Genomic DNA, 14825 nt, shown 5'->3' with positions numbered 1-14825 from the left:
CCCTGTCCATCTTCACTCAGCAACAAAGCAGGCTGGGGTGGGGGCAGGGGCAGGCGACTCAGGCCACACAGATTCTGACAAAGACTTTACTTGGTGTGCACTAACACTGTCTTCGTTTCTACTAATAATTATAATAATCGTAACTTTCCATTCATAAAGTGATCTTTTAATTCCTAGCACCTCGAACAGTTCCTGGCAATTAGGAAAAACACAGTAAGTTATTTGATGAGTGAAGGAGAACAATGAACACATGAATGACGGTTTTGTGGTTAAACAATGGCGACTTTGGACTTAAAGAGGAAACACTTTCCTGGAACTGGCCGTTCTGGAGGCAGCAGACCACCTCAGGAGGCAGAGACCCCTGGCTCATCCCTGAGGGTCCAGGCAGGGCCCTGCCTACAGAAGCCATAGAATTGGTACGCTGTTCCCTGTCAGAATGGCTGTCATCGATAAATTCACAGACAACCAGTTCTGTGAGGATGTGGAGGGAAGGGAACCTCACACACTGCTGATGGGAATGCATTTGGTGCAGCCACTGGGGAGAGCCGTACGGAGTTACCTCAAAATATTAAAAATGGAACTGCCTTAGGGCCCAGCAACCCCGCTTCTGGGAGTTTATCCAAAGAAACCCAAAACACTAACTGAAAAATGTGCACACCTCTATGTTCATTGCAGCATTCATCACAATAGCCAAGATTTGGAAGCAACCCGAGTGCCCATCAGTAGATGAGTGGATAAAAAAAAGCTGTGGTACATTTACACAATGGAATATTTCTCAGCTGTAAAAAAAGAAGGAAATCTTACCTTTTGCAACAGCCTGGATGGCCCTGGAGAGCGTTATGCTGAGTGCAATAAGCCAGTCAGAGAAAGGCCAGTACCATAGGATTTCTCTCATGTGTGGACTCTAATCAACAAAATGAACTAACATACAAAGTAAAGACAGACTCATAGGTAGAGAGTAGGCTGACAGCTGTTGGGGGGGATGGGTGGCTGGAAGAGGGATAGAGGGATTGAGGAAAAAAAAGAAAGAAAAAAGAGGGGGAAAAAACTCATGGACGTGGACGACAATGTGGTAATTGCCAGGAGGAGGAGGGGTGGGGAGGTACAGAGGAATGGGGCATAAATGGTGATGGACACACCATACGGTATACATATAATGTGTCATAGAGTTGTGCACCTGAAGCCTGTGTAATTTTGTTAACCAGTGTCACTCCAATATATTCAATTTAAAAAATTAGTCCAAAAGTAGGGAAGAAAGCCTTTTTAAAATTTTTCAAAGGATTGAAACACCCTGTGCAATTAGAGTGGATTAAATTAGAAATAATGACCGAAGAGAACACGTGATGCCATTGAGAGCTCTCTGCACCCAGAGGGAGTGAGGGCCATGATCTCCAGTCCCTCCTCTCTTCACGCTTCACCCTGTCCAGGGTTTTGAAATGCACCCCATCTTTCTTTAAATATGTTTATTTCAGAGAGAAAGGGAGAGGGAGTGAGAGGTAGAAACATCAGTGATGAGAGAGAATCATTGATTTGTTGCTTTCTGCACATCCCTCACTGGGGCTCTAGCCCCCAACCAGGGCACACGCCCTGACTGGGAATCGAACAGTGACCTCCTGGTTCATAGTTCGACACTCAGCCACTGAGCTGCGCCAGCCGGGCAAACTGCCCCCATCTTATTTCCACCAATTATTTGAATCTAGAGGCCCGGTGCATGGATTCGTGCACCAGTGGGGTCCCTAAGCTTGGCCTGCAGGGATCAGGCCAACACCAGCTCTCCGACATCCCCTGAGGGGTCCCAGACTGCAGGAGGGTGATTCTCGGGTGACGCACCCCGGAGTTGGGCCCCCTCCCATCTGGATCAGGGATGTGAGTGAAGCAGATTTAGGGCTGACAATGCCCCAGCAGCAACCTAACCCATGGCCGATTCCATGAGGAAGGGCTCCCTCCTCTACTGGTCGGAGATCTGCCCCTAGTGGTCACTGCACATCATAGCTACCAGGCGAATGGTCAGATGCTCGCTTAGGCTTTTATATAGAGAGATTCTTTCTGTCCTGCATTCATTTGAGGCAGGTTCAGTTCTGAGTTCCTCTGCTTGGCGAGGCGTTATGCTGGTCTCCATGGAAGACACACACACTCCTTAAGATGGTCCCACGCTGCAGGAGCTGACGATGGCCGAGGACATGTAGACATCCGCATAACCACTGTGTATTAAACGTGGACATGTGCACACAGCCTAAGTGTACGACAGCAGCCGTGTGTGGGCGCTACGCTGAGCACTTCACACACCAGACCTGAGGCCCTGAACCTAACTGTCCCCTATACCTGGGCTCCTAAGCATTGAAGAGAAAAATTCAACATGATGTAGAAAAATGTTAGCTACATGCAAACAAGTGGTTAGAATAAGATGGAACTTGGAGACATTGTAGAAAATAGGTCTAGGCAAAGTAACGAAAATTAGGTACAGCGGTATAGCGGCAGATTCGCAGATTCGAAAATTACCGAAAAGTCGGTACAGCGGTCTGGTAGGGTTAATCCTCACACCACCCTCGGAGGAGAGATTCAGCATGAGGACCTGAGGAATGACATTTCCAATGAAGTTTCATTTCATTTCATTTCATTTACCAAATACTCTCCCTAAAATCCCACTGTGTCTGGTTTCCAGGGACACATAACTTAGCCAAAGCCTGCAGACTGGTCTGTCTGATACTAGTCAGTTCTCTTAGCTGCTTCAGTAACACCAGCCACACACACCCGTACATTAGTAGGGAAAGAGTGTCACCAGCGGGTGCAGGTGTGGCACTGACATACTCAGAGCACAGAGGAAGGGGAGGGGCCTTTGAGGTGGCATGTGAAGGATGAGTGGTATCAGGACAGGCCCCCCAGCTTGGAGAAGTGAGGGGCACCTTTCTCTGCAGAAAGAATGGCCCAAGCAAGGCCAAACTGAGGCCTGAGCACGGAGCAGCAGCCCCCGCCCAGGGTGTGGGCCCTGCAGGCTCTCGGCAGCCGCCAGGCAAGGCGCTGGGGCAGGGGTGCCCATCGCTCCACAGTGCTTCCTCAAGCCTGGGTCCAGCCTCATCTTCCATAGAAACCGTGAATAAGCAGCGTACCCCACTGCCACAACTCGCACTCGCTGACACGGGCATGCATCTGCCCTCTGCTTCCTCATGCGTTTATGTCTGTTCTCAACAAGGAGGAGAGAACAGGAGCCACACCTTGAACGCTAGTGCGCCCCGCCTACAAAGCAGCTGCTCAGTGATGACTTACCCAACGCCTTTCCAACCAGAACGACCAAGCATGCCGCTCAGCTCTGCCTTCCTGGGAAGGAGGGAAATGCCAACGGCAGCCTGGACGCCAAGGAGCAAGCAAGGGGGTCTGATCCTGACACGGGGCTGGAATCTGCTTTGGGCCGAGGAGTCAGCGTCTGAGCCTGAACGTCCTCGGCTGCATACGTGGGAGGAGAAGAGTGCCCCCTGTCAGTGTCCTCTGCACGGTTCAACCCGGCGGCGGTAGAAGGGCCCTGTGGACCAGGCAAGCACTCTGTGGGCCCATTAGGCAAAGTCTCTCCCACCTACCATGCGACTCTTCCAGTTTCACCAAGAGGCGAAAAACCAAAAGAAAAATACTGGTGTGGATTTCCAATGTGGAACCATGAGTAACCAATTGTATGAAGCATGTTTTTTTGTTTGTATCTTTAAACTTTTTTTTTTAATCCTCACCCGAGAACATTTTTCCATACATTTTTAGAGAGAAACCATTGATGTGAGAGAAACACATCGATTGGTTGCCTCCTGCTCAAGCCCCAACCAGGGCCCGGTCCAGGGAGTAGCCTGAAACCAAGGAAGGTGTCCTTGGTCAGAATTGAACCCAGAACCGTTCAGTCTGCAGTCTGATGCTCTATCCACTGACCCAAACCAGCTAGGACTGTATGGGGCATCTCTTTACGCCAACATTATAGGAAAATGATACCATCGTATCCCAAGAACTATCCCTCACTGCTGTCATTCTGCCCCTACTTGTGGCAGGTTCTCCAGCCTGTTCTCCCTGAGCCACTTGGGGGCCTCTGGGCCTCGGGAGGCTCACGCTCCCTGCAGCTGATCCAGCCGATCGCCAAAGATCCGTTTTCATTTATTATTTCAAAGCAAATAATCACGTTTCAAACGCCAACGCGATCTCTCAGATCACGTGGGGATCTCGGGTCAAGATCTGCTTGGGACTGTGATCAAAGAAAAAGCACTGAGGGGCCGCAGGTCCTCTAAGGCTGACCGGCCCGCCATGCTCACCAAGGTGCCCCCTTGCCTGGCAGCCCCCCACCCGAGAGGCGTGAGTGTTCCTGCCCTTGGGCAGCTGTTAGCCAAACAGGCCGCATCACCGTCCGAGCCGCATCACCGTCCGAGCAAATACAGGCTATCAGGTCTGCAATCAGCGTTTAAACCCCCTGCTCTGATCTCCACACTACACCGGAATAGCTCCTGGGAAGCCATTGCGTTCTATCAGGTAAATAACACACATTTTAAAAGCTCCCGAACTTGTGTTTTACAAATAGGACAAGACAGCCTGGAAGAAACCGTTACAGCCTTTATGAGTGAATTAGTTGTGTGAAGCCACTGATTGCCCTTTGGGTGGGTTAGCGGCTTTGGGGAAGCCCAGGAACATGGGGACCTGATGCCGGGGTATAAGGAGCAGCAGGTGGGCCTGGGGGGCGGGGGGGGGGGGGTTAACCTGTGATCAGAGCCCACAGCTGGGACTCAGCGACTCAGCGTGGCCTTAAGAGGGTGTGAGCTCTTTAGAAAAGGGAAGATAATGTGAATGACAGCACAACAGTGTGAATGTACTTAATGCCACTTGAAAATAATTAAAATGGTGCATTTTATATGATATATACAGTGTGTCCCCCAAAAATGTATACATACTTTGAATAATTATTTATTCCAAAGGGTTAAATCTGAAAAGAAACATCTGTTGAGCTATCAGCTGTTAATACATGGTTTGGGACACCCTGTGTATGTAAAACCACGATCAAAAGTTTAGAAAAACACAATGTACATCTCTGCGCATCCTGATATTCCAGACGCCCCTCCCGGTGGACCGCTCTCTCACGTCCAGACAGGGAAGCGTGTCCTCGCGGATTTGAGGTGCTGGAGCTCTGGCCTGGAGAGTCCTTCCCCCCTCCTCTGCTGGCGGGGAAGCCCTCCCGCAGGTGACCCTGAGCTCCTGTGGTGGGGGCCCACACTCCCGGGAGCCCCCCTCCCTGCCTGCTCCTCCCCTCACACCCCTGCCCTCCTCCCCTCTCACATCCCTGCCTCTCCTGCCTGTCCTTCAAGTTACAGCTTAACCAGCCTGGGCCCAGGCACTCCCCTCGCACACCCCCTGCCCCTGGTGAGCTCGGTCTAGTAAGGAGCTGCTGGACTCCCTGCCTCCACGGAGGACACGCTCCCCGTGTGCCTGGCCAGCTCCCTCCGCAGCACTGCGGGCTCTGCGTCCTTTGCTCGCCTGCTGAGCGGGAGGTGGTGCCGCTCTGCCCGCCGTGAGGCCGTGGTCAGGCCTCGGAGCCGGTTCGGTGAAGCAGCCCCCAGAGCGGGCTCAGGCCGCCCTCCCGCAGCCTCGGTGCTTCCATCCCAGGCCCAGCAGCAGCGGCCTCCCCGGCGGTAACCCTCCCGCAGCCCCGCTGACTGAGCGTGCTCTCTGGAAGGTCACCGGGCCCGCGGGGCCACGGAGGGCCAGGCCTCTGTCCTCGGAGGAGCGGCCCAGCTGTATCCCCGCTGGCGGGAGGCCCTGGGACTCCTGCCCGGCAACCTTCCACCCTCATCGCCAGCAGCTGACACAGGCCCGAGGGGCGTGAGAGGCCGTAAACTCTCCTCTGTGTTTCTGTGATGGGTCTCCCGTGACTCTCTCGGACTTCTGGCTGTTCCCCAGCCCCACTGCTGCCACTTTCCCGGGTGTTTAACATTTCGGCGCCCTGACCTGCCCTTCTCCAGCTCCCACAGCGCCGGCACGCCTCGTGTTGTTTCTTTCCGAGCTTCCTGGTGAAGGCCGTCTGCTGGACGTTTGAATGCTGAAGCCTGGCAGGCACCGCGCTCCTAAATGAGCTCCGGATCTCCCATGACGGTCCCCTTTCTGAGGGGTAGGGCCCCCCGCCCTCCCCCATGAGCGGTCCCCAAAGAGGAGTCTGGAGTGAAATATGCCGGGTGCAGTCCGCCTCCTCTATTTCTCCACCCTCCCCCCTGCCACACACAGGGAAGATGCACGCAAGAGGGGCTAGAGGACAGCTGCTAGGATCATCTGGCTTTTATGTAGCAAGGAACGGGCGCTGGGGAGGTGGACCCAGGTTTGCAGACACCACTCTCGGCGGGCACCTCGCCCCAGGCGGGCTGGTCTCTGTCCGCTCAGCCCTGGGGCCAGGCCAGCCGTGAACGGAGCGCCTCTCCGCCTTCTGCTGCCCCGATGCGCAGGCGCCGCCGAGGGAGTGGAGCGCGGCTGCTGTGGCCGCGGAAGACCCTCGGGGTCGGCTCTCTCACGCCTGCACGGGGGCAGTTCAGACTATTCTTTTCATAGACATTCTGGCCTCTCTGTCTGGCCATTGGGGTCTGAATTAGCGGGTGGGAGCTGCAGGCCTGGAGATAGAAACAACTTCAGTTTCCCTGGGAAAGTGGTCAGCCAGCCCACTGTTCATCCCTCTCCACTTACTGAGGAGCTTTAAAAGGCAGTTGTTCAGCCCTACGTTTTGTGACTTTGAAATAGACTCGGATGATCGTCTATCTCCCCGTTCCTCGTATCTTCTGACTGTTCTTCCATCGTAATGTCTCTTGAATGACATTGCTCTTAAAATTTAGCTCTGGCAATGTGAAAGATGACTTCCGGGTTCCCAAACTTCCTGGTCTGTGACCAGTTATAATTAATCCTCTCACATGTCATCCCATCGGGATCCTGTGAAATAACCCAGGAGACACTGCCACATGGCAAGCAGGGCACCACCTGCTCACTATTTAATAGGGGTGCTGTTGCCAGGGTCAACAGGGTCATTCGCCTCCCTGGTGACCACCCACCACTGCCAGGACGTCTCCCCCGTGCCTGGCCCTGCAGTGTTTACATTGGATGGATAAGAAAGAACACTAAGCCTAAGGTTGCCAGGTTTAGCAAATAAAAACACAGGAACAACAAATAAGTCTCCATATAACTATGTCCCTAATTTTACATCTTATTTACTGTGTATGTGAAATTGGATTTCACTGGGTACCCTGTATTTTATGTGGCAACCCTACCCAACCCATATTTTGATTGAAAAACCATTAAGAAAAAATGGCTGGGCGAGTGTGGCTCGGTGTTTGAGTGACAACCCATCAATCAGGAGGTCACAGTTCGATTCCTGATCAGGGTACATGCCTGGGTTGTGGTCTCAATCCCCAGTGGGGGCCGGCAGGAGGCAGTTCATGGATGATTCTCTCTCAACATTAATGTTTCTGTCCTTCTCTTCCTTCCTCTCTCTGAAATCATTAAGAACACCTTTTTAAGAAACAAGTATTCTGTAGGAGTGTCTGATTGCCGTTGGGAAGTCCGTGAGGAAATGTCAGGCTCTTGGAGGCCATCCTATAGACACTGTGGGTGCAGCTCAAATTCTGTCTCCCTCCTCAGGGGGCTTCCTTGAAAACTAGGTTTCCCTTTTCAGAACAAGCGTCTCTTTCCAATAGAAAATCCTGCACGATGGTCCCTCTTGGCTTCCCTCCGAGAGTGTACCTGTGTGTGGAGTGTGTCATACTGGCTGTCAGTGTGGGGCCCATTTGGAAATCCAGGTGGGGGAGGTACCATTCACAGACTGGGAGCATCTGATGGAGGTACCATTCACAGGTGGGGGCATCTGGGGGAGGTACCATTCACATGCTGGGGGCATCGGGGGAGGTGCCATTCTCAGGCAGGGGGCATCTGATGGAGGTACTATTTGCAGATGGGGGGCATCTGGGGGAGGTCCATTTGCAGGCTGGGGCGGGGGGCATCTGGCTGGACTGGCTCCCTGCCCCTCTCACCTGCATGCCCTCATGGGAAGCCTCAGGCTCCCAGTTTCTGTGCAGCCTGGCCTGCTGCCCCAACCCTGTGCCCTTCGGGGGCCGTTTCTAATTTCCATTTCGCTGAGTTATTTGTGCCAAGTGCTGTCTGTTTTGATAAAGTGCAAGCTCCTTCTTGCTGCCACTGAAGAGAACTCCTGACCTCCTTCCCGTGTGTGTGATGAGGCCGGTGAGGGTGGGAGGGAGGGCGGGGTCCTCCGTTGACCTCTGAGAACAGCGGGCCTCGGAGCCGGTGACCTCTGAGAACAGCAGGCTGGTGAGCCGGAGCTCGGCCTCTGGCAGACGGCCACCAGCGTCCAGGCCCTTGTTAGCAGGACTGCGTGCGGGTGACACCTCTTTCAAGCTGTTTCTTAAGCCTCTGGGCCCCTTGGTTAGCATCCCACAGTAACTATTCCTGCCTCCCTTTCCCAGCAGTAATTAATGAGATAAGGTACACAATGGCAGCGGTGTAAATATTATAATAGGAAAGCAATTACTAAAGTGGCCATTTTAATTCAAAACTGTTTTAATTACATGGGACTCCCACTTGTTTGCAATCTTCCTGCACAGAGCCTCCTGTGAGCGTCCCCTGCTCACCTGGAGGAGGCGGGGAACCTGGCCTCCACCTCTGATTGGAGTCACTCAGGGAGGACTCAGAGGTCCCGGCTCCGTCACAGGCAGGAGCTGGGCGACCCCCTCCTCCTTCTGGCCCCTCCCTCCCCCAGGCGAGGCTCTCAGGAGCCTGGCAGCCGGGGTGGACGCTCTGAGTAGACGGTGAGGTCGGAGAGCCCTGCAGCTCCAGCAGGGCCAGCGCCTGGGCATCTCCGGAGCCCACGCAGACTGTCTGTACTCGCTCTAATGCCCTGCAGCCTGGAAGTATGTGTGTGTGAAAGAGAGAGAGAGAGAGAGAGAGAGAGAGAGAGAGAGAGAGAGAGAGAGAGAGAGAAGTCCCATGGGCGAGTGGACGTCCCCAGGGCTCGGAGCCGTGACTCACAGGGTCCCGCCACCCAGGGAGAAGCTCCCAGCCACCTGCTCCCCTGCCTGGCACCCGGCCCCACCGGGTGCTCCTCTCTCCACCCTGCGCAGGGACCGCTGCCACCCTGCACCCCAGAGGGCATGGGCGAACGGGGTCAAGGTGAGGCACACACCAGGCTGCCATGGGGGCACTTTGCACCCCAAGTCAGCAGTGCTGGGGCCCATTCGGTGGGCACTTCTCCCAGGTGAGCCTCCCGCTGTGCTGGTCCAGGTGCCCAGTGTGCCCAGTGAGGAGGTCACAGCACTGGGAGTCGCCTTCCCATGTGGGTTGGGGCGGTGGCCCAGAAGGAGGGATGAGGCCTGGCTCCACGTCACTCTCCCCGTCAGGCTCCGTGTGACCGTCCTCCGGTGCCGGCGGGGTCTCTGCTCCCCACAGTGCCCGGTGCCCGCGAGCTCCACAGGAAACAGCAGATAAAAACGCTGTGACGTCGAGAACCCGTGGGAGGGAGAGGAAGCGACGTTCCAGTGCTTGGAATGGCGCTTCCTCCTGCTTCCCGAAAGCTGCTCACGTGCTCCTGTGCGCTGAGGGTGAAGGCAGAACAGCCTCCGACCAGGCGGTGGAACCGCAATCCTTACCTTGGTTTATGGCGTCTGCACCACTCGAAGTGGGGGAAGGGGGTGGGGTGATGAGGAAGAGAGCTGATGGTAGATTGGTACTGACCGATTCTGTATGCCAGGCAAGAGGAAGTTCTCCAAGCCAATGCCCGTGATTTAAAACAGGACGACTATTCTGAGTGGGGAGCACTGCCCGCCCAGCTCTGGTGCGGGCAGCCCAGGCCGAATGGGGTCTCCCCCAGCTCGCTCTGCAGAGCTGGGTGCCCAGGACAACACTTGGGGACACCCGAGCTCGTGAGGAAAAGCGTTTTTGCTTGTTTCAGTTGTCCTACCTGCTCTGCTGGAGCAGTCCAGTGGCCATGCTCTATTACAGGGCCTGTGAGGGAGCCGTGGGCACAGCCTTTCCCGCAAAAACCTGGAGAAGTTTTTACACGTCTGCCTGAGAGTTCCTATCCCAGGAACACACCAGCCTCGTTACAACAGCCAACAAGTCACAAGTCTGCCCCTCAGATGCCGTAATTTGGTTTCCACAGAATCCCCTGAGCTCCCCATCCTGAATCTTGTATTCCCTGGTGAGATGCAGATTGAACACCACAGGTGGCTGGCATCAGAGGCCTACTTCATTTGCTTTAAACACGGGAGAGCGATGGAATCGGTCTGCTCAGACAGACCTTGGGCTGGGAGGAGGGTTTCAGGAGCCAACATGATGGTGGCCGACTGCGGCCCATGCTGCCTCTCTCTGGGCCCCTCCCCTCTCCGGGAGGGTCCTTGGACCCGCTCAGTGTCATCGCTGTCTGGGGCCTGCACTGAAGCTGGGTTTATGGAAATGGAAGGATTTCTGTGAAGTATTGGAAAGCTCACGTGCCGTGTGGTCTTAGACGCCTATGGGTACTTATCCAGCCCCACACGGCCCTTGGCCGGCAGGGCACCCTGGCCTGCGAGCCCCGGGATTCGGCACTGAGGTTCCAGATTCTTCCTCTCACCGTCTGTGTTCAGACTTGGCCCGGGCCAGCTCCTCAGGGATGGAAGCGTCACTGCAGCCGAAGGCAGGGGCACAGCAGCGGGTCATGGGGATAAAGCCAGGACTCCCCAAAGGGTGGTGGGCCCTGACCACTAACAAAGCAGCAAGACATCCCCCGACATTAAAATACAAAAATTAAATAACCATCTGAGAGGGAACGGGGCTAAATCATAGCACATGAAACTGAGGATACATTTTTTTAAATATATTTATTGATTACAGAGAGAGGAAGAGAGAGGGATAGAGAGTTAGAAACATCGATGAGAGAGAATCATCAATCAGCTGCCTCTTGCACACCCCCTATTGAGAATGTGCCCACAACCAACGTACATGCCCTTGACCGGAATCGAACCTGGGACCTTTCAGTCCGCAGGCCGAAGCTCTATCCACTGAGCCAAACCAGTTTCGGCTAAACTGAGGGTACATTTAAAGAAACAGTCTCTGAAAGGAAAAGTGTTAAAATTGGGAGAGCACAGAGGAGCTGAGATCCCCTTAAATATTCTTTTATTAGCAAAGAGAAAGTGTAACCTTTTGAAAGGTTAAATGCTTTTTCTAAAAAGCCCATTAAACCAATGATGGGTTTTTTCTTCTACTGATTTTTTTACTCAGTGATCACATGTGAGCGACTACTATGTCCCAGTACAGTGCTAAGCTGGGCAGCACACAGATGTATCCATGATCTCATCAATGTTTTCACGTCTGCAGACTCCACCGCCCGGTGTTCCTGGTATGGCAGAGGGCCCAAGAGCACGCATAAACACTGTCCACACCGTGTCATCATGTCAACTATTTTAATGCTATTGTTTCAGGGAAACATTAGATTTTTTAATTATTTCTTTAATATCTCCGGTACAAAAACACGAGGTCTCTCGGCACACTGAAACGTTAGCTGTCTGCAGCCCCATCTGCCTTCGGAAAGGGCTTTCCCATGCGTCTTCTCCCGTCTAGATTTCCTGCCTCCAGAGGGCCCTTTGATGGGTCCTCGCCTGCAGTGTGACTGCACCCGATCCTTGTCCTCACCGCCCCTCCCCGCGCCGCTGCCCCGGGCTCCGTGTGCTGAGATGGGAGCTGTGAGCCCGGCCGGCTGTGCCCGGTGCCTGGGAGTGGCCTTCGCCGAGGTGGGTGCAGGCAGTTCCGTGGTCCCAGGATGGGGCACAGCTCTCGGGGCTCCCGCTCTCACCAGACTCTTCCTGGCGACATGCTCTCTGCTCGAACCATTGAACCACGAACTTACCCAATCCTGACCGCAGCAGCGCGAGCCTCAGCCCGTGGACAAAGCATGGAGAGAAGCCTAAAATGCATGGCTCTCCCGCTGTTTTAAAAACAAACAGTGGGTATGCCAGTGAGTCTGTCCCTGTCAAGGAATTCCCAGTTTGAGAAAGGGAAGCGGGAAAGTGTGAGTCTTTCTGCCGACCTGACAGCCCAGAGGCGGGGTCTCCTCGGGCCTCGGCCTCCTCTGCAGAGCAGGAGGGAACGGCTCATGGGCATCTCCCGGAGATTAAAGAGCTGCTTTCCAAAGGCCAGCCGGGCGCATTGGGGTGCGAGCCCCCGAGGACTCCACGCATCGCCCCATCACATGCTCCCTGTGTTGGCTCCGGAGCGGGTAGAACGTCCGCGTCAGGGACCCAGCCTTTGGCGACACAAAACCAGCCGGCGCGCTCCTTGTCCGTCCGGGTTCCCAGGCTTCTGAAGTGGGGCGGGCACTCTCTTCCCTCCACCACGTGTGGCTGCGCTTTGGGGCTTTGGAGTTTGGTGTGGCTGTGGTAGTGGGGGTGTTGGTTTGTGTTTTGGCGTTTCCCCACCCCAGTGTTTTGGGGGGCCCCTGACAAATGGTTTGCTTGGATCTCAGGGGTCGTGCTGGGTCAGAGACCGGTGGTCCCTTTTGTTTGTAATGACTTCATTGAGAGGAGCCATCCCAGCTTCACCAGCAGAAGAGATGGGTTTTCGCTCATAAGGAAGAAAGCCACTTTGCAGCCTTTGATCACTAACCTCCCTTCGAAAGAGCCAGGACTCTCGCTCAACGCCAGCCACAAACGAGAGGCTGCACGAGCAGTCCCTGACGCCAGGCCGGGCCGAGCAGCAGATGCCGCCTGACGTTGAGGGATGTGTCAGGCCGTGGTGTGGCCGGGACACTGAGGGAAATAAAACCTCCAGGAAAGGCTGTGTCCCAGCGCCCTCTCTCCCTGACCTGCAGCTCACAAATGGCTTTTATTTCCAGGTAAATCCTTCGAGACGGTGTTTGTCTTGTCAGGCTCCTGGAAGCCGGGTTCCAATGAGCAATGACCCCTTCACCCCACTCCCCGCGCCCCCACACTGAGGATTTATGCGATTCCGTCCTGGGCAGAGCATTTGTCAGAGCCGTAAGGGGCCGGGAAAATGGTCCCTGGCCTTGCCCAGGCCGACCTGCACCAAGGCCGCCCCTGCCACGCCCGGCCAGCCTGGCCCGCGGTCCATGGCCGCAGTGGGAGGGGCAGCCAGCCTTGTCCCAGGAGAACGTGGTTGCTGCTGCTCTGGGTTGAGCGTTTGACCTCGAAAGAACAGAGTTAGGTGTGATTTAATTAGTACAGACTTTGAAAATGTTGAATATAATGGGAGTACCAAAAACTTTATTCTTGCCTCAAACACTGTTTGGGTGGCTGTGTGTTATTTGAATTTTTGTGGCTAATTAATTACCATTAGAAAATGTCCATTTTCCCGATTCTGTCTGAACATATAACTTGCGTATATAATTTCCTGGCGAATTTCAGCATGAAATGTGAACATGAAGTGTACTTTGAAATGTTATTGCTCTGAGGCAGCCGCTCTCCTGGGGTCTGGAATATATAAAACCGTGTGAGTGATGGATCTCCGGTCCTTCAGTGACGGGCTCAGAGGAAAATGGCTGTTTGCTCAGAGGGCCCGCTCCTGGGAAGAGACAGAGCTCAGTCTGAGGTGGGAGGAGGCGGGGGCAGGGTTATGTAACCGCTGGGCCCCGGTCTGCGTCTCCGTACGGAACCTTCCAGCAGGCCAGGGAAGGACAGAAAGGAATACTGTTCCCTTCCTCACGGCCCACGTCCTAAAATAAAGCAAACAGACATTTTCAATTTTCACAAAACATTCCAAGCATTTTGGATTTCCTTGCCTCTTTGTAGATGGTAGTGTTTGGGGTGCCCTGGAAAGGCGTTCCCAGAAACAGCGGCGGGACAGAACGCCGTCTGAACCCCCCACCGTCCCCCCGAATGGCCATACACATGGCATGCCCGACTGCCACGGGCACCCTCCCACTCCCCGTTTATCGGCACGTACGTAACCACGGGACTGGCAGGATCGACCTTGACGGTCGCTCTGCGCGTGCCAAGTGATGGTGGACCAACGTGCGGCCTGTGCCTTCTCGCTCCTCTGGTGGCGGGGCAGCTGCGGGGTGCTGCGTGTTTGCTCACTTGCCTTTCCTTCCCTCTCCCCCGGGCCGTGGCCAGCAGCGCCCGGCTCCAGCAGGCCAGCCGCAGAGCCTCGGTGGCCTCCAGCAAGGGCAGCAGCAGTGGCAGCAGCAGCAGCGGCAGCAGCTCGTCCAGCGACTCGGAGAGCAGCTCCGGATCCGACTCCGAGAGCGAGAGCAGCTCCAGCGAGAGCGAGGGCAGCAAGCCGGCCCACTACTCCAGCCCCGAGGTAAGCCCCGCACGGCCCACGCCTGGGCCTCCGTCAGCCTGGACCCTGGTCCTCACAGCTGCCCACCTCCGCGCTGCGACAGCCACGACCCCAGACAATGGCCCCTGGACAGCCTGTCAGGCTGGATTGGGCTCATCGTTTTCCCTGCTCTGCCCCCTCCTTTCGGTTCTCTTAGTTGCAGAGCTTTCTTGGGAGAACAGAAGTTGCATCTTTCATCTCCAAAAATCTCTATTTTGATGGCCAGGAATTTCCAAATAGGCTGCGAATGCCGCTGGCTGGAGTGGGGTCAGGTCTCCCTAGGGGTCAGCAGGGTCAGTAACCAGCCAGGGTGGGTTACTGAATGGGGCGCGTGGCCCCCTGTGACTCACGGAAAGGAGTTATGGATTGGACATAGTAAGACCTGACCTTTTTGCAGTTTGTCACAGATTAGAAGAACAAGAGCCATAAGTATTAATAAAACTTTAACTGTGCTTTCTTTGTGAAAATATTTTTTAAAAGTTAGCACCAACCTACAAATAATGTAACCTTTTCTA

General features: G+C 54.7%; 1 protein-coding gene across 5 annotated transcripts in view; it reads left to right on the top strand.

The window, feature by feature from the left end:
* The window catches only part of AFF3 (ALF transcription elongation factor 3), a 464310-nt gene that overhangs the window by 393778 nt on the left and 55707 nt on the right, over window positions 1-14825 (top strand). For all 5 annotated transcript variants that reach the window (XM_084900321.1, XM_084900320.1, XM_084900323.1 and 2 more), the window contains one exon: window positions 14106-14292. In XM_084900321.1, the coding sequence (XP_084756447.1) occupies window positions 14106-14292 (187 nt within the window). The remainder of the gene's footprint in view (window positions 1-14105; window positions 14293-14825) is intronic.

Source organism: Pipistrellus hanaki, assembly GCF_964339955.1.
Source record: "Pipistrellus hanaki genome assembly, chromosome: 12".
NCBI classification, from domain to species: Eukaryota; Metazoa; Chordata; class Mammalia; order Chiroptera; family Vespertilionidae; genus Pipistrellus; species Pipistrellus hanaki.
The sequence above is the reverse complement of the archived record's forward strand: the minus strand, read 5'-3'. Positions and strand labels throughout refer to the sequence as shown.